The 22,633-nt window shown below is 38.6% G+C and overlaps 1 protein-coding gene across 9 annotated transcripts in view; it reads left to right on the top strand.

The window, feature by feature from the left end:
* Nucleotides 1-22,633, top strand: part of Akap9 (A-kinase anchoring protein 9) — a 122,582-nt gene that overhangs the window by 43,874 nt on the left and 56,075 nt on the right. For 8 of the 9 annotated variants that reach the window (XM_057758361.1, XM_057758359.1, XM_057758356.1 and 5 more), the window contains 7 exons: nucleotides 1,257-1,349; nucleotides 6,000-6,353; nucleotides 7,773-7,970; nucleotides 9,000-9,140; nucleotides 9,610-9,722; nucleotides 12,952-13,157; nucleotides 19,468-19,697. In XM_057758361.1, coding sequence (XP_057614344.1) covers nucleotides 1,257-1,349; nucleotides 6,000-6,353; nucleotides 7,773-7,970; nucleotides 9,000-9,140; nucleotides 9,610-9,722; nucleotides 12,952-13,157; nucleotides 19,468-19,697 — 1,335 coding nt within the window. The remainder of the gene's footprint in view (nucleotides 1-1,256; nucleotides 1,350-5,999; nucleotides 6,354-7,772; nucleotides 7,971-8,999; nucleotides 9,141-9,609; nucleotides 9,723-12,951; nucleotides 13,158-19,467; nucleotides 19,698-22,633) is intronic. The other variant, XM_057758357.1, reaches the window with a different exon arrangement.

The raw sequence follows: 22,633 nt of genomic DNA, 5'->3' as shown, positions 1-22,633 counted from the left end.
TTCATGGTGATAGACTTTAAAAGCCCCTATGTTTGAAGTCTAAAACTAAAGGCAAATGTGAGGTGCCTGAGGCTCAGGAAGAAAAGGTGCGTGTTGGTCTATGCTGCCAATGGCTGAGGAGCTCTGGATTCAGAAAGGAAATGAGGGGAAGACAGCAAAGATGCTGTCGACTGAACATCGCGGGCGCTGGGGACACCGCAGATGCCGACAAGCACCTTGACTTGAGCGTGTGGCTGTTTGGAGCCTCCTCACTGACTCCGTGGTGGTGGGAGAACATCTTGACCATGTTGCTGTCTTGGGTTGAGTGGCAGAGTAGCCCATATGTGAGCTGAGCATCAGGAACACTGCTGACTATGGCCCAGAACCACTGACTTTACTTCTGTGTCAGACGATCAGGGCATTGTGTCCCACTGTTCCTAGAGCTGGTTTGTGACCTGTGTGAATGAGTCAGTAGGGAAGATCATAACAACTCTGAAGTCTTGGGCAGGACAGCAGCAGAAGCAAGAGAAGGCCAAGCCCACCTGACCATGAACTTCTACACTCGATAGACTGCAGGTGTCCTGAGCCAGAGACGGCAATGCCTGAGGTGACCCATAAGGACTAGAAGATGGCTCAGCAGGCTAAGGTACCTGCCGAAGACCTGAGTTTGATCTCTATAAAACACATAGTAGAAGAAAATATAACCCTACCTGTTGAATTTTTGACTTTAACATGCCTAAAGTGACATACATGTGCACACACAGTCACAAAATGAATAAATGTAAAACAGCACATAAAACACAACCCATTAAAAAAGAAATTCACGTACTTATTAAATACTTTGATGCTAAGAATATCTTTACATTTCAGGAAATCCCTATGTTTGGTGTGCTGACAAATTTTTCTTGTATTTGTAGAAAATTGGATCATATAACTAACTACAATGAAGAATAAAAAATATTAACCAAGAAATGTGATCCCAACTTGACATTTAACTTAAAGGAAGCATAATCTTATTTTAAGTATCCTTAAGTTGTCTTAGAATTGTTTATTATAAGTATAAATGTCTTTCTCCCTTTTCACAGTAGTAAGTATATTTTATTAGAATTATTAGAATTAATGTTTTTAATTAAAAACAACTGAAATTTGATTTTTGTTAAAACGTATCCAGAAGTTTGGTAAGATGATATTTTAGAAACATTTTGAGATTAAGAGCATAAAAGTAGGTGGTAATACAATTTGTAAATGAGTATGTCATGTTTTGCTTTTTCGTTTAGTGTTCTGATGGATTTGAAGGGAGACAAGAAAGAGATATAACCATGATGATGGAGAAACAATATCAAGAACGACTGGAAGAAGAAATCGCTAAGGTAGGTTTATAATTGATTTGGAATGTGGTCTCTGTTCCCTCTGAGCCTTCAGCAGGCAGATTTTATTGGAGGTATGTAATACATTTTGAATCATAATTTTCCTATATAATTTACTCATACATTGTCAAATAATCGTATCAATTAAAAATATTTAAGATTCTGCCTTTTCTGTCTGTCTCTGTTTCTCTCTCTCTCTCTCTCTCTCTCTCTCTCTCTCTCTCGACAAGTTCTTACTATTTAACCCAGGCCAGCCTAAAGCTCATCCTCCTCCCATCCTGCTCCCCAAATCCTGTAATTACAGGTGTGCACCATCACACCTGGCACAAGAATTGGTTTGAAGTTGGTGATTCTGTGGATATTACTGGATTATCCATCCTCGTGAAGGAGTCTGGCCTTCTTTAAAATGGTTAAAGCCCGACTGTGATGGCGGCCATCCACAGCTCTGTAAATTATTTCAGTTCTCTAACCTTTGTTGCATTTTTAGCTTTCATTTCATTTTAGGATCATTTTTCTGCTTTTTGAAAGATGATGTTTTGAAGTTATTTTTCTGATTCCCTATTGGGAATAAGCTTAAACTTTAAAATTTGATTTTACTTTTCCCATGAAGATGGCTCTTGACTATTGAAGTTGACGGTTGTTTAATGTCAGAACTTTGGCATTAGCATTCTGATCTTCTGTGTCTCTTCTTGGCTCTGCTAAGACGGTCCTTGTCAAGGTCTGGAGGGCATGGGAAGAGAACGTCCTTGGGAACCTTTTCGTCCATTGTGCTTCTTGAATCTTTGCAGTGGTACCTCCTGTAAATGTTCGCAGTCATTTTATGAACCATTTCCATCATTGTCTAGGAAGCCACACTAGAACTGAACAGTGGTGAGAAAGTTAGTCAACTTTTCATTCTGCCATCCAGAACTCGTTGTTTCTTTGCTTTTGTTTTGGGGCTCTTTTTTGTGTTTGTTTCGTAGGGCCCTGTGTGTTAAATCACAACTCAACAGAGATGACCGCATTTCTGATCCTCTTGTCTCTACCTCCTGATTACTGAAATGAGAGGCGTGTAACATATGCTCAGTTCATGTGATGTCATGAAAGGACAGGTGTGTGTCATATGCGCAGTTCATGTGATCTCATGAAATGACAGGCTTGTGACGTATGCTCAGTTCATGTGATCTTATGAAACGACAGGCTTGTGACGTATGCTCAGTTCATGTGATCTTATGAAATGACAGGCATGTGTCATATGCTCAGTTCATGTGATCTTATGAAATGACAGGCATGTGTCATATGCGCAGTTCATGTGATCTTATGAAATGACAGGTGTGTGTCATATGCGCAGTTCATGTGATCTTATGAAATGACAGGTGTGTGTCATATGCTCAGTTCATGTGATCTCATGAAATGACAGGCATGTGACATGCTCAGTTCATGTGATCTTATGAAATGACAGGCGTGTGACACATGCTCAGTTCTTTATTGATCTTATGAGATGAATTCTGGGTTCCGTTTCTGCTTTGTAATCACTTGCCAGCCCATATTATTGCTTCTTCTTCCCCTTTTTAGAAAATCTATTTTTAAATCATTAATTAATAATTGGTCAATCAATTTGGGTTTTTTGTGAGACAGGATTTCTCCCTGTTGCCTTGACTTTCTTGGAAATTGCTCGGTAGACCAGGCTGACTTAGAATTCACAGACATCTGACTGCCTCAAGTTCCCGATTGCTGGGATTAATGGTTTGCACAAACATCCCCCAGCCTCTTTGCTGCTTTTTGCATTTACTATAAACATTGATTAAAATGATGTATAACAAATCTGTTCTTAATATATCTTAATAATTCTCAAAATCATATTTCTTAGAAATATGCTTTCTGTAGGTAGACTATGACCAAGTTATACTGTAGAGTATGACTGCATTTTTTGTAGGCAATTTCTCACCTGCATCTGTCCATATCTCTATGCAAAGAGGAAGAAAAAAGTTGGGAAAAATATTACTAAAAGTTATAACAAACTTTCTTGGGAGAAAGAAATATTAAAACTTTATTATCTAGTTTTGTGGGTTTTTTCTTTTTTTCCTTTTTTTTGAGAACAACTAAACACTTATTGATTCCTTGTGTTTCTCAGTCATTTTGTTGAGTATGCTGCATCATACAATTATTTATAATTTATACTTTATTTATCATTTAAATATTAAACAAATGCTTACAGGCTAAATACAAATACCATCACCAGTTTACAGGTCAAATCACTTAATAGTACCAAGTATTGATAGATCTAGTTTTACTCAACTACAATTTCAATAACTTATTTCTACATAAAGTGATCATATATCAAATACTCCCCTAAGCATTTAACATGCACTCGTTTGATCTTTAAGCAATCCTGTGTGGGAGCTACAGAGATTTTTTTTCCATTTTATTTATTTTTTATTGCTTTATAAATAATACCATTCAAAATTTCCACTTCCTCCCCTCCTCCCATTTCCTTCCCGCTCCCCAATTCACCCTCCCTCTACCCCCTCCAGTCCTAAGAGAGGGTAGGGTACCCTGCCCTGTGGGAAGTCCAGGGCCCTTCCCTTTCCATTCAGGCTTAGGAAGGTGTGCATCCAAATAGAATAGTATCCCGAAAAGCCAGTACATGCAGTAGAGACAAATTCCAGTGCCATTATCATTGGCTTCTCAGTCAGCCCCAATTGTCAGACACATTCAGAGGTTCCAGTTTGATCACATGCTCACTCAGTCCCAGTCCAATTTGTAGTATAATTGGGCATCTCTTGGGTATATTTTCAAGAGTAGTATTGCTGGATCCTGAGGTAGGTTGACTCCCAATTTTCTGAGAAACCGCCACACTTATTTCCAAAGTGGTTGCACAAGTTTGCATTCCCACCAGCAATGGATGAGTGTTCCCCTTACTCCACATCCTCTCCAGCATAGGTTATCATTGGTGTTTTTGATTTTAGTCATTCTGACAGGAGTAAGATGGTATATCAAAGTTGTTTTGATTTGCTTTTCCTTGATCATTAAGGAAGTTGAACATGTCCTTAAGTATCTTGGCCATTTGAACTTCTTCTGTTGAGAATTCTCTGTTCAGTCCATTATTAATTTTGTTATATAGAATTTTAATGTCTAGTTTCTTGAGTTCTTTATATATTTTGGAGATCAGTCCTTTGATGTAGGGTTGGTGAAGATCTTTTCCCATTTAGTAGGTTGCCTTTTTGTCGTAATGACTGTGTCCTTTGCTTTACAGAAGCTTCTCAGTTTCAGGAGGTCCCATTTATTCATTGCTGCTCTTATTGTCTATGCTACTGGGGTTCTACGTAGAAAGTGGTCTCCTGTGTATTGTAGGCTACTTCCCACTTTCCCTTCTATCAGGTTCAGCGTGGTCGGATTTATATTGAGGTCTTTAATCCATTTGAATTTGAGTTTTGTGCATGTTGATAGATATGGATCCAATTTCATTCTTCTACAGGTTGACATCCAGTTATGCTAGCACCATTTGTTAAAATGCTTTCTTTCTTCCATTATATAGTTTTAGCTCCTTTGTCAAAAATCATGTTTTCATAGGTCTTTGGTTCGATTCCATTGGTCAACGTCTTTGTTTTTATGCCAACACCAAGGTGTTTTCATTATTGTAGCTCTGTAATAGAGTTTGAAGTCAGGGATGGCAATGCCTCCGTAAGTTCCTTTGTTGTATAGGATTGTTTTGGCTGTCCTGGGTTTTTTGTTTTTCCATATAAAGTTGATTTTTGTTCTCTCAAGGTCTGTGAAGAATTTTGGTGTAATTTTGATGGGGATTGCATTGAATCTATAGATTGCCTTTGATAGAATTGCCATTTTTACTATGTTGATCCTACCAATCCAAGAGCATGGGAGATACTTCCATTTTCTGGTGTCCTTTTCAATTTCTTTCTTCAAAGCCTCAAAGTTCTTGACAAATAGATCTTTTACTTTCTTGGTTAGTGTTACCCCAAGATACTTTTTGCTATTTGTGACTATCATGAAAGGTGATGTTTCTCTGATTTCCTTCTCCACTTCTTTATCCTTTGTGTATAGGAAGCCATAGTATATAGGCAAAGGATCTGCTTCAGTCTCTGTAGGTTCATGTGAGCTTTGTTCATGTTGATTTAGAAGGGCTTTTTCTTTTATTTCTTGGGCCTCCTCAGTACCCTCTGGCTCTTAAATCCTTTCTTCCTCCTGTTTATCATAGTTCCCTGAGCTCTGAGGGGAGGGATTTGATGGCGACATCCCTATTAGAGCTGAGTGTTTCAGTTGTCTGGCTGTGGGTCTCTCTATTTGTTCCCATCTGCTTCAGGGAGAGCTTCTCTGATGACTGCTGAGAAGGCACTGATACATGAGCACAGCAGAGTTTCTAGGAGTCGTTTTGTTGCTATCACGGTTTGTTTGGTTGGGTTTTTTGTATGTTTGTTTGGTTGTTTTTTAATTTTGAGTTGTTTTGGTTTTAGAAGAGCAGTGTTTTGCTTTTACGCTAGGTCCCTGAACTTTCTAGTGTCGGGCTGTTGGCTACCCAAGCAGTACTGATTTGGGTTGAGGTTGGGCTTTTTAAAATGTACATGCTCTTAAGTAATAATCTGCTTTTTCAGTTCCATCTGCTGTTTAAGAATTGAATTGAATTGATCTTTCTGTTTGTTTCCTTTATTCATTTAGGTCATCGTGTCAATGAGCATAGCATTTGCTCAGCAGACAGAGCTCACTAGACTATCCCAGGGTAAAGCAAACTCTCTACAATCAGAACAAGCACATGCTCTGTGTTCGCAAGAACACCCTTTTAATGACATCACATCACAGGCTCAGCTTGATCCACAGAGTCTTCTGGGGATCAACAAGAATTTGAAAGAACAATTTAAACCACTTAGCAATGAATTAGAAGAACATAAGAAAGAAGTTCCTCTGTCTAATCGTGAGAATCTTGAAGATGAATCCCTAAAGTTAAAGGACCAGGGACTGACTATTTCACAAAATCTATTTTCCAAAGATGAAACAATCACTGTTCTACAAAGTGTAAGTATGGCTTCTGGGATATTTTTTAAAATGCACAAAGTTCATAAAAGCATATGTCGTTTCTTCACTATTAATACATTATCAATAGTGTTGTTTCAGGATGAAGAGTGTGGAGTCCAGGTTGAGTAGTCCTCATGTTGTAGTTTATTAATGATAAAGCATATAGTTAAATGACGTTAGTCCTATGAAATGAGCAAGTCGATTCGCCTCACAGACATTGTACACAGCAGTGAGGTGGCTCAGTCCCCAAACCTGATACATTGAGTTTAATCCCCGAGACTCACATGGTGAATGGAGAGGACAGACTTCCCCAAGTTGTCCTGTGCTATGTGCTCATGTGCATGCGTGTTTTCTCTCTCTCTCTCTCTGCCTCTCTCTCTCCCTCTCTCTCTCTTCCTCTTCCTCTCCCTCTCTCCCCCCCCCACTCTCTCTCCCTCTCTCTCCCTCTTTCTCTCTTTCTCTCTCTCTCTGACACACACACACAGAGCCATGTAATAAAAGCACTGTACTGAATTTTTAAACAATACAAACCATAAGTTAAAACTGTCTTAACTTTGTTTCAGTTAAAGATTGTCCTGTAATGTGGCAATATCTATGACTGAAATATTTGCTCCATTAAATGTAAGAACATGTAAGGAAATAGTCACCAGTGTAAGAAAATAATTGGAAACATTTTGCTGTCTAGGTCCTGATTGTCTTTTACTTTGTGTACTCACAAATAGACCTGTTTCCTCAACAGTTTGCTGTCTTGATGGACAGAAATAAATCCTACTTCCCCTAAAAATCATTTGAAGTCAAATTTATTATTAATGTCCAAGATAGTTTCTTTACTGAGGAGAAGATCAATAAAGCTGCCATCTCTTTAGTTGCTGTTTCTTCAAGGATGCTCATAGATCCACTAGCAAGCAGACGTGTTCTGAGTCAGAGGGCCAATACATGATAGTGTCTTAGGACGACGTTCTCTGAAATGCTCTTTAGCCGCTGTGTAATGTAGATTTAATAAATAAATCTCCTGTTTCATAAGTACAATTTTAAGATTAAAAACAATCTTCATTTCCCCACACAAAACGTCAAGAAGAATGATGGAGTCCTGGCTTCATTAAAAGTAGAGGAAATATTGAATATCTTGTATCTTTTGTTTTTCTCCTTTACAATTATAGTTTAGGTAAATTAATCGATCGGTATTTCCCTCCTGAAAAATAACAGGTTATGGTAGTTAACTTAATATCGTTTTCGAGTTCTCGTTAAAAGGAATACAAATACATTTTTAAGAACAATTTAGGCTTTATTTTATAATAAGATAAAAATTCAGGTGTCCTATGGATTCAGTAGAAATGCTTTCATATTGATAGAAAATGTCAATAGTGGCAAATTTTCACAATTTGTGTGTGCCTGAACTTTTTGTTTCTATTGATAAAGATTCATGATGAAGTATCAGATATGGAGACTTCTAGACAATTGGAAGATATGCGGCAAGAACTTGTACGCCAGTATGAAGAACACCAGCAGGCAACAGAACTGATGAGACAGGCTCACGTGCAACAGATGGAGAGACAACGAGAAGACCAGGAGCAGCTACGAGAGGAGATTAAGAGGCTCAATGAACAGTTAGCCGAGGTTGGCTCTGAGAATCCCTTTTCTCCCCAACTAAAATAACTGTCTTTATGTAACCATTTTTAAAACTTCAAAATTGTTTTGCCAGATCTGAAAATAATTAGGAGTGTTTACCAGCAGAGTTACCCCAGGAGCCAACAGTTGCACAGCTCACAGGCATGTCCGACTCAGTCTGTAGAGTTCATTGTCATGCCATCGTACATAGCAAAGGATGTGCAGCAGATACCTCGTCTGCTTGGCAGTCTGTGCTGAGCGAGTGCTAATGCAGCTCTCACCCATAGTCAGGTTATCTCTGTCACAGGCGCACATCTGTCTGTCTGTAATCCACCTCGCTAATCAACGTAAATCTGGGTAGCATGCTTCTGGAACTTTGTCTAGGGAAGCATTTCTTGGTGATTTGAAAAAATGCAGCACTCTTAACCCTTTTTCGACTAAACTTAAAAATTCTTTGGTATTTGGGAACTATATTCTTACTGGTTGCTATATAAAATATACTTGCAAAATCATTGCAGAAAAGCTACTATGAAAGTACTAAATTCAGTTTTGAAAACTAAAAGTTAAAGTAGAGAATCCTTGACTTGGATTCCTTCAGAAATAAAATAATGAGAAATTTGGGGTTGGAACATAAAATATCAGTCTTTTGCCAAATCAGTTTTGCTTTTCTTCATTGTATTTTGTGAATTCAGATTTCTGAATTTTTCAATGCAAATTTGATGTAAAAGTATTAATAAGTATACTGTATAATTCATGTAAAATATTTATTATATAATATATAATAATTATTATATATTATATAATTATTTTATAAAAATACTTTATAAATTCCAGAATTTTATATGTTTAACTTTTTTCTAAAGTTTCAAATTTTGCATTGAATTTTATATTTGCCTATATGCCTTTTATAATGTCTTCTGAATCATAGTTTAAACAAAGGCCTATTGGTTTTAAGGGCTTGAATGAAATCTGCTAATTGTTTCTGCTCTTTTGTCTTCTTGCCAACAAAATTTGCTTACAACCTTCTCTCTTCTTTAGAGCTCTTCACTCTATATTGACAGTGTGGTATCAGAAAGAGAAAGAGTGCTCTTAGAGGAGCTGGAAGCACTAAAGCAGCTGTCTCTAGCTGGAAGAGAGCAGCTGTGTTGTGAGTTGCGTGACAGCAGTACTCAAACACAGGTAGTGTGGACTTTGGCTCTTCTAGGAGCAGTGGATCAACTATGCAATAGGATTTGTTTGTCTTCCTTTATGTTGTGAGATAACATTTTTTATGGGCATTGAGCTTAATGTGTTTGTGATTACACCCATGGAAGGAAGGTCGCCTTCTTTGTGCTTGGTAATTTGATTCTGGTATTGCAATAGCTGCAACTGTTCGCTGCACCATGCAGCAGCTAACAAATTTCAGTGTCACAGCATACAACATGCATTCCTTCTGACTCATCCCATTCTTCTCATCTGTGTGTTAGACTATTTTATCTTTTCTTGATAATGCTAATCTCTACATACCATAGAGTTAAACATTATTTCAAGCAGTGTCTGACGTCACGCACAGACCTTTGCTCCGTCTCGTACCAGTATAGAAGTAGGACTTGCTGTTTCTAAGATGACAGGTTTTCTCTTTGTCTTGTCTTCTCTGCCTTTACACCAGCTTACACAGGATGAAAATGACACGCAAAACGTTGATGAACGTACATCAGAAGAAACAGTATTGGTGAGAAAACCTGAAGATGCAACAACTGACGTAAACCCCTGCAATGAAAGGTATAGCGTGTGCACTTGATCAGAACAGGGTCAAATGCCGCTGTCTGTTCAGTAAACACTTTTTTCTTGTATTTGTCTTAAATTTGTATTTTGTCTTAAAAGTTGTACTGTGTATGAAATTTGTCCATATAAGTATACTATAGGAAGGGTTGTTAATTCTTATCATTAAATAGACTAATGTTTATGCATGCACTATTAACTTATTAGATATTGATCTTAATTCCATCTAGGTGTTATTTGAATGTTGAACTTGTCTTGATTAACTTTATTTTTCTTAATGCTATTTTCTATACTAAAAATCATTTCTTGTGAGTTTTATGCCTTGTTTATTTCATTAAAAACATTTATTTCATAGTCAAATAACATTGAGTTGAGAGAACAATAGATTAAATATTTCATATTTAGATTATTTTTGTATTTTATGTATATACATACAAACTTTTAATCCATATTCAGTTTTTTAGAGGAGTAGATCTTCCAGTGGTAAGAAAACTGTTTCTTGCTTTGATATCATAGAGATTTAAAAAAAATTATAATACTATAGTGTATGGGAATAGCCCATATTAACTCAAGCACCCTTTTAAAAGTCACAGTGCTTTAAATTTTTAGTTATTTAAATTAAAATAATTTCTTTAAGATTAGAACTAGTATCTACTGTCAGTTTCTGTGACTGTCACCTTTTTGTGTCCTCCTCTCCTTCCTCAGCTTGGATGGAGATTGGATCTCAAAACAGGAAGACAGTGTATAAAAATTAGAATTACCGTGACAATATAAAATAAACAATATAAAATTACTGCTTTTCACTATTTTGTATTTTTTACACATTGTGTGTTTGCCTTTTAGAATTTTTTTATGGTAAGATTGATAAAATGAATATTAATCCTTAATAAGTTCAATATTCTAATCATGGCATTTGACATTTGAACAAAACTTAAGTAAAAGCTAAAGAAATAAGACGCCTTACATCTTATTTGGTTTTATTCTGTAAGCAGATAACTCGATCTGTGTATAGAAATAGAAGGCTGTCGTCATTCACTTGAAAACTACTAAAGGCGAGCACCTCCCTTGGTTCCCTCATCCTAAACTAGGTAGTTCATGTGCCGGGGACAGACACCATTTACCTGGTTGTTGGTCATCTCCTGCCATGTGAAGATGAAAATCCAGCACTCTTGAGTCAGAGCACCTTTACCACAGGAGTCTGCCCTTGTCTTTATGGATTACGTGCCAAGTGTGCTATTTTACTGCTGCTGGTGTATTAAACTATTAAGCTTAATCAGCTAATCTTTTTCATCAGTATTTATGGAAATACGTTTTTTGGACACAGTTTTAAAGGGTTCATTTTACTCTAAAAATAAACCTCATGAAAATGCTTGGTCCAGCACAATCTTCATGTTTTGTGTTAAAAATATGTGTATTTATGAGTAAGACAGAGAGTAGAAGGAAATCTAGGCAATACAGGTTTAAGATTGGGACATACAGAGATGACTCAGTGGTTAAGAACACTTCATGCTGTTGCAAGGACCTGGGTTCAGTTCCCAGAACTCTCACTTAGAAGCTCACAGCAGCCTACAGCTCTAGTTCCAAGGGATCCAATGCCATCTTCAGACTTCTGAGTGCTCCTGCATACATATGATGCACACAAACTCACATAGGCACACACTTATGCACATAAATGAAAATAAATATATATCTCTTATTTTAATTCTAATGATTAAGTCTGAATGCCAAGACTTTTCAGAGAAGACTTAACCAGTGGCATTTAACTAAAAAAAAAAAAAAAAACAAAAAACTGTTCGTACCTTTTTAAAAAGAAAGACATAATTTATTTCTGTTTATTTGAAAACTCTTCTTCCCCCAATTGTCTGAAATACCTAGTGCTGTGTGAAACTAGGTACACCTTAGTCTCTAAAATAAATACAGGTTTTTAAAGGCCTGTGACGCTTGCTTTTGTGTTATCAGACTATGATTTCACTGTTGACCTTTCAATCAAGACTTTGTGTATTAGTTCTGTTTAAATTTAGGCATCTCACTCGTCATCATCAAGTTGTAAAAACAGTGCCACTTTGAAAAGTGTCCTTTAGAATATGCCATTTGACACATGAACGGATGAAGTACTGAACTTCTCTATGAGTAACCATGAAAAGTATTACCAGCTCAATACTTTACACGCACACACTTGGCTCTTAACACATTCTAATAGTTTTTAAAAATTCAATCATTAATATAAAAGCTTAGTTACTTTATTTCTTTTAGGTCAATAAAATGCACAATTAACAAAAAACTGTTTTAAGCTACGTAGAACTGTTAGAAGAACATATGTGCTTCTATAATATAGTTTACAGTAAGTCGAAAACCAGAAGAACTTCACTGTGGGGTAGTTACAGATTATTTTAATACATTCTCCAGTTACAAAGCATTTTTTTTCTTTTCTTGATTTATGTATTCATTCATTCTTTTGTTTGTTTGTTTGTTTGTTTTTTCTTTGTTTTCGAGACAGGGTTTCTCTGCAGCTTTGGTGCATATCCTGGAACTTGCTTTGTAGACCATGTTATGGTTTTCTGTCTCTTTAAGGGGCAAACCACGCCCACTCCTGCTACCTCTGACCTTCCGCCGCCATCTTGGCTTTCTTCTTCCTGTCCCTCTCTTGCGTGTGCACACTTGTATCTGTGTATTTCTGTCTCTCTTTCTCTCTCTCTTCCTCTTTCCTTTAATAAATGTTTAACTTTATGCCTATTTTATGTGTCTACGTGCCTTTTACCCACTGCCGCCTGTTTACACACGCCCGCCTGCTGTTGGCTCTCCCGGCCGCATGGCCCGCCATCACCGCCTGGGCCACGGCTCTGGGACCAGCAGCCGTCTCTGCCTTGGGACTGGCTGCGCGCAGAGTCCGCTGCCGCCTGGGACTTCACAGCATTTTTAGAAACAACAGACCAGGCTGGCCTCGAGCTCACAGAGATCCACTTGTTCTGCCTCCCAAGTACTGAGATTAAAGGCGTGCACCACCACTGACTGGCTCTATTTATTTGGTTGTTTATTGATTAAGACAGAGTTTCTCTGCAGTCCTGGAACTTACTCTGTGAACTGAGAGAATTGCTTGTCTCTGCCCTGAGTACTGGAATTAAAGGTGTGCACCACCACCCAGCGATAAAGCATTCTTAGTGCATAATAACAGAATGTTTTGTTTAGTTTTTAATTAAGCATTTTAACAAATGTTTCTTTTTCTATATAGACATGCTCTTCAAAAAGCCAATAGTAGACTTTTGAAGATCCTGTTAGAAGTTGCCAATACAACAGCGGCTGTGGAAGAAACAATTGGCTGTCATGTTTTTAAAATTTTGGACAGATCTAGTAAAGCTCAGCCACCTCCCAGCCTGCCTTGGAGAACAGAAGCAGACCTATGTGCAAAGCCTGGTTTCCGCGAGGAATATGGGAGAGGTAATGGTTCCATATACTATTGAAATGGTCCTCATCTTCAACCCAGACTCAGTTCAAGGCGCCTCGGGCTGTCCCATACACGCCTGGTTACTCCCCTGTTTTCTCTTCTACTGAAGAGCTATAATGCTTTGCTCCTCAGGATGCTCACACCCTCATAAACTAAGGAAAGGGTGAAATGAGGGCATTTCCAGGAATCTCGCACTACTTGAAAAGATTAAACAAGTCTTTATAAAACCTGAGTTGATCCTGTTTTGGACTGCCCTCTAATAGGTCCTCTCTGCCTTCTGGAAAGTGTGTCCTGTCTGCATGTTGGACTCAGTTCTGACTTTCTTTCACCATCTTCTTAGTTCTGTGGCCGTGTAGGCTGGGCTTTTTTTTTTTTTTTTTTTTTTTTTTTTTTTTTTTTTTTTGGTCTCTTGCCATCTTCTTGCTAATCTCTAGCCTCTCGTATTTTTTAAGTTCCGTGTTCCCTGCTGAAGGAGAATCAGGAAATCAAAAGACAAGAAAGCTTTGTCAGGTTCAGAGAATTCAAAGATCTAGTTACTACCATCCCTCACCCGAGTCTACTCCCTAGCCAGAGGCAGCACTTCCAAAACGCTGCTTTTGGAATTTTTGAAGGCATTTGGCTTGCTAAGTTATCTGTAGAGAAATAGAAGAAAGCATCCAAATATAAATGGTGTGCTTAATTATAGGTTAGTCAGCAGTGTGCTTCTCGGATCAAAGGAAAGCTTGATTTAAATCTTTAAAGATTAGCTTCAGAACACTTGAGTTGAGTTCAGAGATAATTTTTAAAATAGTTTAGTAAAGAACTGAAATAATAGCAGTTTTTAAACTTTCTTTTCAAATTCACTCTTTTCATAGTTGGTGGATTAACATTTCCTCTGAATAAGCTCTAGAGCAAAGGTTTTTTTTTTTTTATGTGTGTGGATCCTGATGTGTAGAAAGCAAGGTTATATTTAAGCATGGAAAAGTGTTTAATCAAATTAAACTTTCAGAAAACAATGAACTGGTTTTACTTATGCCACCTAGGGAGGCATTTCACTGTTCTGGGGAAGCTCACACGCTTGATGTCTGCAGTCAGAAACCCCCTGAGGGATGGATTGCAGAAACTGTCAGCAGTTGTCATAGATGCTAAAACCTCATTGAGCTCACCTCCCAGCAGTGTTCTGAAGTTAGAAAAGGGATGAATTGTCAATAACTCTAGCACAGAAGATTGTCTGAAAATGCAGACCCCAAAGGATATCTTCTTATAAATATGTCTAAACTTTCCACTGTAGGTGCTTTTCTGCTTAGTTTACAAACCTGTTAGTTATATCTTAATAATAAGCATCCCAGCTGAATTATATAGCCGTGTTGTGAACTTCCCGAGACTGTCACTGAGCATCTTCTCCATCGTTTCTGCTCTGTGGCCATTCAGATTCCTAATAGCAGGAAGCACTGGCATGCCCGGCAGAGGCAAGATCAGAGCATAACTCATTTTACGTATGTCTTAATAACTAAGTCCTTAAAATATTATTTAACTGGTAACCAGTTCTAAAAGAATAATACTACAATTTAAGAGGAAAAATTAAAATCCACAGAGAAGCATAATATATAGAATGTTATTTCAAAGATCATTTTGCCAGCATTGTCATCACCGGTTGTAATGTGTGCTTTCCAGTTGATATTTTGTTTTTATGGTTAGCAATGCTGTTGACTTTGCTAATTATTTGATGTAGCCATCAGTATCATTAAGGGACACTCAACAGATCCAGGTTTTTTTTTTTTTTTTTTGGTTTTCGAGACAGGGTTTCTCTGTAGCTTTGGTTCCTGTCCCGGAACTAGCTCTTGTAGACTAGGCTGGCCTCGAACTCCCAGAGATCCGCCTGCCTCTGCCTCCCGAGTGCTGGGATTAAAGGCGTCAATTAAAATAACTTAGGATTTTAAAATGTTGAATTTTTCAGAAACTCCAATAGTGTACTGACTTACAATGTTACTAATATGTTCTGTATGTTAGAATTTGTCCTAGCATTTCTTTATATTTTTGAATAGAAGTTAAAATACACCTTTAAAGTTTTTTTATGTCTCATTTGACATAACAAAAATTAAGTTTTAATTTGATTATAGAGTGACTTTTACTCCTCAGTTTTATGTGTGTTTTTTTTCTTGTAATACACGTGGCCTGTTTTGAATCTTCAAATCTGAACTTGTTTAGATTTTAAATAGGTATTGACTTGGTAACCCTTGAAAGAATAAGTAATTGGTTTGTTAATATCTGCTTCCTTGTGAGAATAAGCTAGTTTATGAAGTTGAAAGGCAAAGATGATAGTGTGGATTCACTCCAGTGGAGGGAATGGTGGTAGGTCATCTGGTAGCACGAGTTCCTTTGTTGTTAGTGCCCTTCACTTTGAGGACGTAGTTCTTGAATCAGTCACTCCACACACACTTGAAGCCTTGACTTTCGCTGTGCTTTGTTTTTCATGTCCCCGTGCTTTGTGCTTGAGACCCACTCTCCTGTCTGTGCACTGTCCCCAGTCTCCTGAGATCCTGAGATCCACTCTCCTGTCTGCACTGTCCCCAGTCTCCTGAGACCCACTCTGCTGTCTGTGCACTGTCCCCAGTCTCCTGAGACCCACTCTGCTGTCTGTGCACTGTCCCCAGTCTCCTGAGACCCACTCTGCTGTCTGTGCACTGTCCCCAGTCTCCTGAGACCCACTCTGCTGTCTGTGCACTGTCCCCAGTCTCCTGAGACCCACTCTGCTGTCTGTGCACTGTCCCCAGTCTCCTGAGACCCACTCTCCTGTCTGTGCACTGTCCCCAGTCTCCTGAGACCCACTCTGCTGTCCGCACTGTCCCCAGTCTCCTGAGACCCACTCTCCTGTCTGTGCACTGTCCCCAGTCTCCTGAGATCCACTCTCCTGTCTGTGCATTGTCCCCAGTCTCCTGAGATCCACTCTGCTGTCCGCACTGTCCCCAGTCTCCTGAGACCCACTCTCCTGTCTGTGCACTGTCCCCAGTCTCCTGAGACCCACTCTGCTGTCCGCACTGTCCCCAGTCTCCTGAGACCCACTCTCCTGTCTGTGCACTGTCCCCAGTCTCTTCCCAGTGACTGCTCCTCTGACCACAAGTCATTCTGCACTCTTCATGCTATTGTGGTGTTTGTTTTATTTTGATTTTTTAAGTGTTGGTTGATCTCATCTTTGCCCTCCCCCAAATTTTAGCACACTGAAGAATAGACTAATCTAGCCATTTACCAACCTGAGTACCATTCCTATTCTCAGAAGACCCTAACTAAACCATTGAATCCACACTAGCTTCTCCATGCTTGCCCATTTGTTCAGGTAAAAATTGAAGTTTTTCCTTTTTAAATGCTCTCTTTCATCTCAGCTGTCTGCCTTTCTGTTTGACTGTTTTTAGTGGAGCTTTTGTTAGCCTATGATATGTATGAGACTCCTTCTCATTAAATACTGTCTCTACGACAAATGCATCCATTTGAGTGTTTAACTCTCACATTTGTAAAACAGACTTAGAAGTTGTAGACAAATTTAAACCATGCTGTATGACTGTACATGTCCTATTTGGGCCCACATGCTCGACTGTCTGCTGATCTGTTGCTGTGTTTCCTGGTGTTGCTGCCATTAGGAGTCATCTAAGTTGGAAACGCAGAATCAGCTCAGCTTCTTCTTGCCTTTCTTTTTCATTGTGATGTCCAGCTGTGTCCTCTCCCGCATCATATTTCATTACTTGTGTCATTTCATCACTCTCATTGGGTAGTTGAAATAGCCTTTTAACCAATCTGTTCTTTTGTATGTGTTCTTAAAATGTATTTCCTGGTATCTAGATTTGCTGTTGTCTTCCTATTTAAAAATATGATTAACCCGTCTTAATCTTTAGAAAAACCCCAAAGTTCCAACAAAATCTAAGACAGTTTACAACTTGGATCCAGCCTGCTTTCTAATTATCTTCTTCTAAAATTCTCCCCTATTTCACCATATGTTTTTGTTTATTAAAGACTAGTGTTTCTATCTTTTCAGACTGTTCTCTTTGTCTTAGATTTATCATTTTCTCCAAACCCATGAAAAACAAATGTCACTAGAATGCACTCAACTTCATAGATATAGGTAGTATATGGCATAATTGGTTTTGTTTCCTCAGTACCAAATAAAAACTCTTGCTCCCATAGCTTCTGCAAAAATATCAGCTATTTCCGAAACAGCCTCATTGTATACTTTATATACCATTTTGAATCACAAGATCATCTTGACCTATAACACTTTTGAAATATTTGTCCCATTATTTTTGGTCTTTGGTTTTTTTTTTTTTTTTTTTTCCGAGACAGGGTTTCTCTGTGGTTTTGGAGCCTGTCCTGGAACTAGCTCTGTAGGCCAGGCTGGTCTCGAACTCACAGAGATCTGCCTGCCTCTGCCTCCCGAGTGCTGGGATTAAAGGCATGTGCCACCACCACCTGGCTGGTCTTTGGTTTTAAATTCATGGTATACTAATAGTACTTGTGCTTTTTTAATTTGGAGACTAATATTCAAAGTAAAAATAATATTAACTACTATGGCGGTGATTAGATTATGTAGTAGTAAATTTTGCGGGGCTTGCTGTTCCTGCTGAAAACCCAGGTTTGGTTCCCGGCACCTGCATGGTGGCTCAGAACTTTGTATAGGCACACATGAGGTACACATATGTACATGCAGACAAATAGTCATATGTATAAAATCTGTTTTTAAAGGCAAATGTTTAAAATTGTGCCCTAGAATGCACCCTTTTCTAGTTTCAGATTCTTTTGTATCCTGTCACCACTGATGTGTTAGTAGAGGTGATTTGATGTGGTTAGAAAAGCCACCTCAGATTCCATGGCTCTAGAGTGCTATCCTGCTGAGTGTGGTGAGCTCTAGAGTGCTATCCTGCTGGGTGTGGTGAGCCCTAGTGTGCTATCCTGCTGAGTGTGGTGAGCTCTAGAGTGCTATCCTGCTGAGTGTGGTGAGCCCTAGTGTGCTATCCTGCTGAGTGTGGTGAGCCCTAGTGTGCTATCCTGCTGAGTGTGGTGAGCCCTAGTGTGCTATCCTGCTGAGTGTGGTGAGCTCTAGTGTGCTATCCTGCTGAGTGTGGTGAGCTCTAGTGTGCTATCCTGCTCAGTGTGGTGAGCTCTAGTGTGCTATCCTGCTCAGTGTGGTGAGCTCTAGTGTGCTATCCTGCTGGGTGTGGTGAGCTCTGGTGTGCTATCCTGCTGAGTGTGGTGAGCTCTAGTGTGCTATCCTGCTGAGTGTGGTGAGCTCTAGTGTGCTATCCTGCTGGGTGTGGTGAGCCCTAGAGTGCTATCCTGCTGGGTGTGGTGAGCTTTAGCTCTGATAAACTCTTCCTTACATAAGAAATAATAAATCAATACTGTAAATAAGAATAATTAGTCTGTATTTTTTCCTCTTTATACCACTGCAATTGTAGCACATAACAAAATTGTCTAAGCCCGTTTGAATGTGTCATCAATCAAATCAGTCACTATAAATAGGTTCAAAAGTCAAAAGATGTGGTCTAGATAAATACAAGCACGTGCTGTCTTCTTCAGTTACCTGCATAGTAAGATGGGGTATGTGGTAGTGACGGTAGATGGTGTGCCCTCAGTCACATGTGTTCATGTGGAAGCCAGAGGTCAATATCAGGGATCTTCCTCTGTCACGCTTTACCTTATTCTTTGAGACAGATCTCTCATTGAACCTGGAATGTCACCATTTTGCCTAGACTGTCCCACAAGCCTCCAGGTCCTCCTGTCTTTGCGCCTCTCTCCCCTCCCTAGGGCGAATATTATAGATGGGCTATATGTGGGTGCTGAGGATGAACCCAGGTCCTCATGCTCGTGTGACAAGCACTTGATCACAGAGCTACCTCTCCATCTGTGTTTCTTTTCTCGTCGCACTGTAAAGTATGAAGATGGGAACCAGCCCTCCAACTTCGAAGTCCTCATTTCACTGTCACCGCGTGATACCACATGGCTAAATATCAATTTTAAGTTGTCCCAGCAGCTTTTCATCAGACTGAGTGTGGCTCAGTAGACGGTACACGTAACTAAAGCTCCAGTTAATCCCCTTCACCAAAAGAATAATTTTTCTACCAGAAGAGATTCTGAATAATCCAAGTATTAACTTCTGTACTCTCCTAAGCACAACACTATCCATTCCTAGTCTTACTGCATATTCATTATGTTATTATTTGAAGATATTGAAATTATAATGATGCAAGTTTAATTTGTCTTGGTATCTTCAGTTACTTATTGTTGTAACTTTAAATATTCTGATTAATTTATGCCTTTAACTTACTGTTATTCCAGTTACGGATGAGTCCTTACCCTCTTATCCTGGAAATGCCATATCAAGAAATGACGGCAAGTGGTCAAATGTTACTGACAAAGAATCAGATCTATCACAGCAGTTTGGAACAAGTAGTTTTGCTGGACCTGAAGTAGACCCTGAAAATGTACAATTTATGTTGAATGTTAGCTCTCGACTACAAGCGGCAGTTGAAAAACTTCTCGAGGCCATCAGTGAAACAAGCAGCCAGGTAACCTTGTTATCTTCAAGTCTCTGCTGAGTGTGATATGGACTTTATGATTCTCTTTACTGTTTCAGAGATTTGGCCAGACTTCCTTTATTGCTTGTATTCAAGGTAGGTGTAGTGGAGCAAACCGCTAATTCCAACTATGTGGTAGTCCTAGGCAGCTTAGTGAGACCCTGCCTTTAAAATAAAATAAAATGTGTGAAAGGAGATCCACTAAACAATGAGTATACAAACAAACAGATATATCGCAGAGACTTTTAGCTCTACCATTGTGGGAAATATTCCGTTAAAATGTCCTCTGTGGAAGCTTGTCTGAACTTTGCACTGTAGAGTATCTAACATCGTCCCATCATACTCAAACTTGTAATTCCTTTACATTTTGTTTGCATCCATTTTACATGTGTGAGTGTTGAGTTTGCCTTCAAGCTATTTCTGAGTAAGAAATTAGTTTGGTACAGTTTTTAAAGTAGTTTTTAAAAATCAAAACCTTTCAAGGATTTTGCTATTTATAAATTGGTATTTTCTGTCTATATAATTTTTACTATACCTTTTATGATCATTGACTCTTAAATTGCTGTATGCGGAATTTTAAAATAATTGGCTGTTTTAAAATGAAATTTACTTTCGAAATGTTTTTCTTAAGGCAATTGAATTTACAGCTGATATTATCGAGTACAGAGTAAATTACTAATTTCATTATTGTCTGTACTCATCTTAAATCAGAATTTTGAAACAAGTTGAGAGGTTGAGCAGCGGACTCTGTGTCATTGCTGATGTTTGGTTCTTCTTTGATATTACTTCTTCTCTAAGAGATTACTCAGTTCAGCCTGTTCTTAGAATAGTGCTGGGAGGGCAGCTGTGGAAAATACCATTGCTTCTACATTTCCATTCCAGATTCAGTTCCTTTAGTTATTGTGTGGTTGTCATTCCTGGGGCCATCCACTGGGGCCTGGTCAACCTACCAAAGACCACACCCCTAAAGATAGCCGACTCTCAGCTAAGGATGTGATCTCCTGTGCCCCTCCCCCAACCCTGCTGGCCTATCCTGGTTTGCTCCTGTGCTCATAGTTACTTGGATATCATAGCTCCTTTTAGTGACCACTTTGAAATTATATACATATGTATGCATTATGTATGTAATATGTATGTATGTACATTTATATAAAACAATTGCCCATCATTTGGGAAGCAGAGGCTGGAGGATTTCTGAGTTCAAGACCAACCTGGTCTACCCATAGTGAGTTCCAGAATAGCCAGAGCTATGTAGAGAGATCCTGTCTCCAAAAACAACAAAATGTGTACTGATACTTCCAGTTCCTATCAGTAACATTCATTTTTCCTTCCCCCTTTTCTTTGAAAGTGTTCTCCAACAGTAAGGAAAGATTTTCCATTTCTATTGCATTTTTACTTTATGCCTTTAACCTTGGGTGAGTCATAATTCAAAATTGCTAATCTATACCTCTAGTAGAAACAAGTGTATGACTACAGTTTGTAATAAAATATATATAGATAATGCTTTTTCTCTTTAGCTTTATATATACATGACAGTAGTGGTTTTCAAAGTTCCTTATATTACTCTTTTCTTCCTTACCCTACCAGTGTCAATCTTATTATATACCTAGTTTATGAACTGTTTCCATTTTGGTTTCTTCTTATGGTGATTCTTTTTAATTTGATGAAATTAACTCTATGTGGACAGTTCTGCCAGTTGAAAGGTACATATACCTACACTGAAGTCACAGTACAACTTAATATTTTTAAGAGTATCATAAATGAAATCATATTTATGTACTCTTTCAAGTCTGCCTTCAATCGCCTTAACAAACTGTGCTTCCGATTTGGTTATGGTGTGTATTGAGGAATATTATGATGTGTGTAAATAAGGAATATTACATTGAAGAGATGTGCCAGTTTGCGTGCTCATCGATTAGAGGACATAGAGATTGTTTCCATTTTGGGGTATTGAGATTCTCATTTTTCAAAACCAACACTTTGTGGCTTTGCTGATGATAAACTGGAGTACTGGGGATTGGTGGGTGTACTCGCAGGATAGAGACACAGAAACAAGCTCCAGAGGTCACGTGCCCAGCTTACTAGTCAGGTGGTAGAGTTACAATTTGAACCCAGACAATTTAACTTCAGAGTCAATGTTCTTAATCAGTACTTCTGCCCTCTGAACAGGAAATGAAATGATTCCCTCTCATATAACACTGATGGGTAATATGAGTTCAACTGAAGATGGGTTTTGAAATCCTGGCATCACTGGGGATTTTCAAGACCATTTCAGTAAATAGCAGAAATGAAAGCCTGGTTTAAGAGAATGGATCGAAGTGAAGTGAAGAATTAAAGACAAAAGCTAGCTGTGTGATCTAGAAGAAAATTTGTGACAGCTGACTTAACATGTTGTTGTAAAGCAGCCCTGTGCTGAAGAGAAGTAGATAGTTCCATATTATGAGAGTTTATGAATGGGTGATCATCACAGGTCAGAGTCCATTGTGAGCTTTTTACTGAAAAGGAAATGTAGGAAGTAATTAAGTTATTTTAGTAGGAAAAACGATATCAAATCTCTGAAATGGCAGTGTGGTGAGGAAAGAGGTCCCAAATGTGGAAAGATGGGAGACTCAGAATATCCCAGGAGGTAAGAAGTAGCGGAGATGAAGTTTGGCAGGTGAGAACTGATTTGCAGTGTGGTTAGAATGTAATAGAGATTGGTCTAATTCACTGGAAAAGGTGCACTGAAAATGAAGGGAGTGCCTTCGGCTTGAGTCCTGAGGTCTGGAAGAAGTGAGTCATGCGTTCTATTGCAGAGAAGCTGCATTTTAATGCAGGGTTAAGAAATGTGGGAAAGTGTGGATGTTATCAGACCTCTGATATTCTGAGATAGTCTGAAGTTTGGTGAGTACTCAGTTAGGAATGTCATCATTTCTAGGAATTTGAAA

This window comes from Chionomys nivalis, chromosome 26, assembly GCF_950005125.1.
Source record: "Chionomys nivalis chromosome 26, mChiNiv1.1, whole genome shotgun sequence".
Lineage (NCBI taxonomy): Eukaryota > Metazoa > Chordata > Mammalia > Rodentia > Cricetidae > Chionomys > Chionomys nivalis.
The sequence above is the reverse complement of the archived record's forward strand: the minus strand, read 5'-3'. Positions and strand labels throughout refer to the sequence as shown.